Source organism: Ovis canadensis, chromosome X, assembly GCF_042477335.2.
Source record: "Ovis canadensis isolate MfBH-ARS-UI-01 breed Bighorn chromosome X, ARS-UI_OviCan_v2, whole genome shotgun sequence".
Taxonomy (NCBI): domain Eukaryota; kingdom Metazoa; phylum Chordata; class Mammalia; order Artiodactyla; family Bovidae; genus Ovis; species Ovis canadensis.
In genome coordinates this window covers 135149379-135156316 of record NC_091727.1, presented here as the reverse complement: position 1 = coordinate 135156316, position 6938 = coordinate 135149379, and the positions used below count along the sequence as shown (strand labels likewise).

General features: G+C 44.3%; 1 protein-coding gene across 1 annotated transcript; it reads right to left on the bottom strand.

Moving 5' to 3' along the window:
* Positions 1 to 1488: 1488 nt before the first annotated feature.
* Positions 1489 to 4895, bottom strand: RPL36A (ribosomal protein L36a). The gene is made up of 5 exons (XM_070291094.1): positions 4659 to 4895; positions 4148 to 4253; positions 3874 to 3941; positions 2066 to 2188; positions 1489 to 1554 (listed from the first exon to the last, which is right to left on the bottom strand). Exons 1-5 carry the CDS (start codon positions 4767 to 4769, stop codon positions 1534 to 1536), a joined length of 429 nt encoding a protein of 142 aa, XP_070147195.1. The 5' UTR covers positions 4770 to 4895; the 3' UTR covers positions 1489 to 1533.
* Between the last annotated feature and the right edge of the window lie 2043 nt (positions 4896 to 6938).

Genomic DNA, 6938 nt, shown 5'->3' with positions numbered 1-6938 from the left:
GGCTTTTTCACCAACAACAGTTGGTACATTATGACCTAAAATACTAAACATCTGGATAGAAGACACCCTCCGCTCTAAGATGAATTGCCTTATCTTGAGGTCCCATGGTGAGGCAATGAGTTTCAAGTTGGGGTATGGAGGAATGAGTCACTGGAGGATTCCCAACCTTCCTTTTCGTCTCGACTTTCCTGGTGGCTCAGACTGTAAAGCATCTGCCTGCAATGAGGGAGACTGGGGTTCAATCCCTGGCTCGGGAATCCCCTGGAGAAGGAAATGGCACCCCACTCCAGTACTCTTGCCTGGAAAATCCCACGGAGGGAGGAGCCTGGTAAGCTACAGTCCATGGGGTCACAAAGGGTCGGACACGACTGAGTGACTTCACTTTTTCCTCTCATTAGTTTACTTAAGGACCAACCTGCAGCTAATGCTTCAGGCCTGCCCCTTCTCCACTTCCCCTTCTACCATTACCCATTTCCCACATAAGCAAAAAAGCTATTCAGCTCACCCATCATGAATGCAGGACAGTACAAGAGGCCCACTCAAAACACAATGTGCATGTTGTAACAATTCCTTAGGCTGTCAGGTGATAACCAACTTTTTTTCAATAAAACTGGAGGACTATTGACTAAAACTGTCCATTAATAAAATTGGAATAGAATTTGCAAATCCAGACTTAATTCATCCACAGAAACTTGGAAGGAAACACCTCCATGTCCAGTTACCAAAATGCATAGCTGATTTGTTTCACCTCCAGTTTTGCTGCACAAGAATGAAGAATACAAAAGCATACAGAGGATTCCAACTCTTAGGCATTTTACAACGTGAATAGGTCATTCCCCATAGATTCCACTGGGGAGTTTAATAGAAATTCTACCCTTTGCAATGATTTCAATAACTTTTTTATCTACTTAAAATCCGAGGAAGTTTAGGTGGGATGAGAGCAAGTCTAATACATATAAGGGCTTCCCCAGTGGTGCAGTGGGAAAGAATCCACCTGCCAAGCAGGAGACTGGGATTCAATCCCTGGGTTGGAAAGATTCCCTGGGAAAGGAAACGGCAACCCATTCCAGTTTTCTTGCCTGGAGAATCCCATGGACAGAGAGGAGCCTGGCAGGCTACAGTCCATGGGGTCACAATGAGTTGGATGTGACTGAACAATACTATGCCTAGAGAACTGGGTTGAAATTCCTCAACTTTAGCTGACTTAAATTCTGGTGACTGTAGTAGTAAACATGTGAGACAAATTATGTCATGCCTGGTGAACCCCATACTCAATATGGACGTAATTGTTACTAATCTTATCCCATTAGCAAAGTTTCAGTTCTCTACTTATATTCCACGATAACCAGTAACAGCCTTAGCTTTTTAACAATAAGTCCCAAGTGCTGAAAGTACCAAACCCATCACAGCATCTGATGTGAGTTCAACCAGTCAGATTCAACTCCTAATGAGTCAAGAACCCAAAACCATCAAGCATAAATAAGAGGATTTTATTGATGGCATTTTTATTGTCTTCATAATAAAATACGAAGCTCAAAACTGGATCACTTGGCCCTGCAATAGAACAGGAAAAAAAAGTGAGTTTTTATATTTTGTGAAGAATCTTTACTCCATCAATAATAGTGTTTATTCCTAAAAGGATCACCATCCCTAATTAAAAACCAGTCTTTTCATTTCCCCCTTCTTACATCAAAACTCCAGAATCTATGGATCTTAGTTATATTGAGAGGACTGACTGCCCCTGATCTTAATGAGGGGCCACAAAAAATGAGTAGGCAGAAATCTTCAGCTCTCAACATCTTCCCTGGTAACTCAGATGGTAAAGCATCTGCCTACAATGCGGGAGACCCAGGTTCAATCTCTGGGTTGGGAAGATATCCTGAAAAGAAATGGCAACCCACTCCAGTATTCTTGCCTGGAAAATCCCATGGATGGAGGAGCCTGCTAGGCTAAAGTCCACGGGGTTGCAAAGAGTTGGACACGACTGAGCAAGTTCACTTTCTTTTCTTTCAACATTACAAAACCATATAGAAAGGATTGCACCTTTCACCCCATAATTACATACCTTTCTCTTCTTATCACCTCCCAGCTCAAAATGCTTGCATCTCTTAATAGCCAGCATTCTCTTTGATCTACAGTTGGGCTCAACACATTCAAGCCTCAGTACAATCTTCTTTGTAGTTTTAGCCTGGAAAAATAAGTCAAAGCCTTCATAAATCACTGCAGAAAATCCTTCTTCAAAAATATGACTATGCTGGGTCAAGTATGTAAAGCAGAGCTCTGCAAATTTTAAGAGTTGTGACAATTTGTCTTTAGCTATAGGGAGAAAACAGAATTGTGAAAATAAGTAGATGTTGTGGTGACCCAAGGAGGGTCATGGAACGCAGAAACAGTAAAACAAGACCCTTATCATCCTTCTCTCCATGTTTTAACTATTAATGGATTTCAGGTCCTCCTGAGCAGTATAAACTTGAGCAGTATAAACTATCTCCCTTCCTACCCCATAGGGAGAAGGTATTTGCCTTACTCTTCCCCCTACCCAGTATACATGCCTCATCCAATCAGCAAATGACCCACAAGACCCCTATCCCACTCCTTGTACCCTGAGTATAAAAGTGGACTAAGGACCCCTGTTCAAAGTCGGTTCTCCCTTGAGCTAGCCTGCTGTTCTAGCAGCGTCTCCCATTCTAATAAACTTTATTTCCCACTCATTCTGTCTCATGTCTTGAAATTCTTTTCCAACTCGCACCTGGACCACGACAGATGTGAGAGAAAATAGTGGCATTATCTATTTGAAATCAAGTTCTCCATTCAAATCAAATATCATAGAGGGTTTCTTATCAAATAGGCCCTCATCACACCACCTTGGCCTTTTAGCAGTTAAGTATTCTGCACAGGCAAAAATGGGTCAACTGAGTCCATGCAACTATACTTCAAACAGCGCCTGCAACCCATTAAACAAGGTTAATAAATATTACTTAAATCTACTCTTCAGAGACTACTAACAATTACATTGAGATTTTAAGTGATATTATGTAACTCAGAAAGTACACTTCCCACAAATACTCAACTTTTAAAGCCTGCTCCTGTAGTCAGAATTCTATTGCTACCAGTTTGCAGTTCTCAAAAGGGCAAAAACACAAACACAATGTCCCCATCTCCTAAACAAGCTACCCAAATGTGGAAATGGAAATTACCACCTTGAGATCAAACCATTTATTGTACCTAAATGTACACTGAAATCATTCCTGAATAGTTTCTGGAACCAGGCTGAATGAGGAGCTAAGTGCCAAAAGAAATGCTGTTTGTGGGAAGGCTATGCTCCAAGCATTGTGTACTTTAAGGGGTAGACAAATTGGAACAGAAACTCAGAAATTCAGACAGAGAACCACAGGTTATTCAGGAAGTCAGTGGCAGACCTAAATGGCTATTTAAAAAACTTTTAAGTCTTCCTCAGGTAAGTAGCTGACTTCAGGGTTCTGAACAGAACTGAGGCTCAAAATAAGAGAAAGATTCTTAGTGCAAGCATGACGGCTCCTTAGGACATGACAACAGATGAGAACAGGGCAAAGGAAAGGATTTACAGTTGTGCTCAAGCTTCAGTCTTTAGGAAAGAAAGTCTCAATCCTTGATGTCTGCCTCTTCACAAAGAGGAGGACAAAAAATATAAAACAGAGAGGCAGTGCAATACTGTACAGTGCAGTCAGACCTGGACTGTGCTCCCAGCGACTAAATATCTCCACCGGTAACTGAGGAAACTTCACTGAAACTATAAAACACACACCTATACTGTAGATGTGTGTGGGCTAAAAGCAAATGTAAAGTCTCTGCCACGGTCAGTGAGAAGCATATCAAACAGTAATTATTACGAACCTTTTTCCGGAAAATCGGCTTAGTCTGCCCACCATAGCCACTCTGTTTCCTGTCATAACGCCGCTTTCCTGGGAGAATGCAAGGTATTTGTCAGGGTTTATCAAACATAACCAATCAAAACAGACACGTGGAAAAGTCTTCTCATCGATTTTATCTTGGACTTTCCAGCAGAAATATCAATGCCCAAGTGGAAAAGGGAGGGGAGACTGGGCTCGCGTATTCGATTACTATACAAATGTTGCATTAAAACCAAATCACGTACAAACCATCTTACCCTGGGCATACAGAGAATCCTTGCCCTTCTTGTACTGTGTTACTTTGTGGGGCTGATGCTTCCCACACTTCTTACAGAAAGTCCGGCGGGTTTTTGGAACATTCACCTAGTAAATAAACCGTTCAGAACATAGTGTTATCAGACCATCGGCACAAAGCCCAACCCGACCCAGCTGAAGCTAAGGCATCCCACGAGGACTCGACTCTCAAACTCCTCGCCAACACACAACGCTGACTATAAGGTGGTCTAGCCCCATGTACTTCAAGTATAGCGGCCTCTGCCGAGTCCCAAACTAAAACAAGAACATATTTCCTCTACTGCTGCCTACGTCTACCCCATCACTTCAATTCCTGGCCCCGAAGCCCAGTCCCTTTGGGCTCGATCCTGGCAATAGTGGGTTCCTTTGGTACAACGAGTCCACTCAGGAGCCTGGACTCATCCCGAGACAACACCATCAACAGAGAGGGAAAGATTAAACTGGATGTTACCAGACCCCCCCCGCCCCGCCTACCATGTTTGCGAGAGCGATACCAGCACAGAAAGAAAGAGACCGGGCCGGAAACGGAAGTATATAGGAGGTTTCTCGTCGCGCTTCCTCATGGGAGTCGGTGGGAACAACCATAGAGTCTCAGGCTCTGTGCGCACCTCCCTCTGGTGTCTGAGAGGACTCGACTCAGTGCTGCAGGCACAAGCTTAAAGAAGGGCTCTGGCGGAGGCTGATCCACTCTCTTCGACTTCCTCTCGCCCCACTCCAGCTTTGCAACTTTTCCTCACTTCCTCACTTTTGGCGGATACTGCTGCGTAGCAGCGTTAAGTGAAGGAAGCAGTGCTTCCAGATCGTCTGGCTTCCATGTGCCTATCCCCGAGAGAAGCCAGGACCAGAGTGAACGGGACGAGCCCTCCGCCTCCATGTCCGATTCCTGTTCCACTTCGAGGTCACTGGGAACAACATTTCAGTGAACTGTCGGTTCACTGAAGGCTTACAGGGAGCCAGTGCTCTAGTTCATCTATCACATCGCTAGTTGTTGCATTCAACAAATGTTTATCGAATGCCTATTCTGTGTTGGGCACCGTTGTAGCGGAAGGCGGGCAGGCTTAGTCACTTCAGGTGTCAGACTCTTTGCCACCCTATGTGCTGTAGCCTGCCAGGTTCCTCTGTCCATGGGATTCTCCAAGCAAGAATACTGGAATGGGTTTCCATGCACCACTCCAGGACATCTTCCAAACCCAGGGATCGAACAGGCAGTCTCTTAGGTCTCTGCATTGACAGGTGGGTTTTGTACCACTGAGCCACGTGGGAAGCCCTCATAAATGTATAATTGGGCTTCCCTGGTGGCCCGGAGGTTAAAGCGTCTGCCTGCAATGCGGGAGACCCGGTTCGATCCCTGGGTCGGGAAGATCCCCTGGAGAAGGAAATGGTAACCCACTCCAGTATTCTTGCCTGGAGAAGCCTGGTGGGCTACAGTCCACGGGGTCGCAAGAGTCGGACACGACTGAGCGACTTACAGACTAAATACTTTGTAAGAAAGGAACAGTGCTCAGCATCAAACACCCCCGTTTGTTTAGGGAGCAAGTTGGCTACCCTAGGTTCTGCAAAGTGAGGATTAAATTGTTCCGCTCCAACAACAGCAGTAACTAGGCCAAAAGAGAGAACATATCCAGCAGCTCACTTCTTTGCACACCTGGCAGAAGTCATGTGCCAGGTTTCAAGAGAGTCCATCTGGGCATTTTAAGTGAATTGTCCCATAAAATTCTCACAGTAATTCTAGAAGGTAGCTGATACTATTATTCCCATTTTACAGTAGAGGAAACTGAGGCCATAAGGTGTTAAACAATATGCTCGATGCTGATAGTATTTAGTCTGGAGCAGGAAATGGCAACCCACTCCAGTATTCTTGCCTGGAGAATCCCATTGATAGAGGAGCCTGGCATGGGATCTCAAAGAGTTGGACACGACTGAAGGGACTTAGCACATACAATAGTATTTAGTAGAACCAGGGTACAAACACAGGTGATCCGACTCCAGAGCTTGGATTCCTTTACCATAATATAATATGATTGTTGTGGCCTGGTAATTATAATCAATCAATCAATCAATTCAGTCACTCAGTCGTGTCCGACTCTTTGTGACCCCATGAACCGCAGCATGCCAGGCCTCCCTGTCCATCACCAACTCCCAGAGTCCACCCAAACCCATGTCCATTGAGTCGGTGATGCCATCCAACCATCTCATCGTTTGTCATCCCCTTCTCCTCCTGCCCTCAATCTTTCCCAACCTCAGGGTCTTTTCAAATGAGTCAGCTCTTCATATCAGGTGGCCAAAGTATTGGGGTTTCAGCTTCAACATCAGTCCTTCCAATGAACACCCAGGACTGATCTCCTTTAGGATGGACTGGTTGGCTCTCCTTCCAGTCCAAAGGACTCTCAAGAGTCTTCTCTAACACCATAGTTCAAAAACATCAATTCTTCTGTGCTCAGCTTTCTTTATAGTCCAACTCTCACATCCATACATGACCACTGGAAAAACCATCGCCTTGACTAGATGGACCTTTGTTATAAAGTAATGTCTTTGCTTTTTAATATGCTGTCTAGGTTGGTCATAATTATAATAGCTAACATCTATTGAACACTTATTATATGCCAGGCATTTTCCTACTTCACATACTACCTGCTTTTATCCTAACAACCCAGGTGATATATACCTTTATTAGTATTTAACAGGTGAGAAAACAGGCATGAGACATTAAAGTTGATTTAATGGTATGGCATTACCCAAAGTCACGCCAGTGGT

Excerpts from the sequence above, each read along its gene's own strand:
- RPL36A (XM_070291094.1), bottom strand. The coding sequence starts at position 4,769 with ATGGTTGTTCCCACCGACTCCCATGAGGAAGCGCGACGAGAAACCTCC. Across the intron at positions 4,254-4,658 it reads GTATCGCTCTCGCAAACATG|GTGAATGTTCCAAAAACCCG; the intron begins GTAGGCGGGGCG and ends TTTATTTACTAG. Across the intron at positions 2,189-3,873 it reads AGCCGATTTTCCGGAAAAAG|GCTAAAACTACAAAGAAGAT; the intron begins GTTCGTAATAAT and ends TTATTTTTCCAG.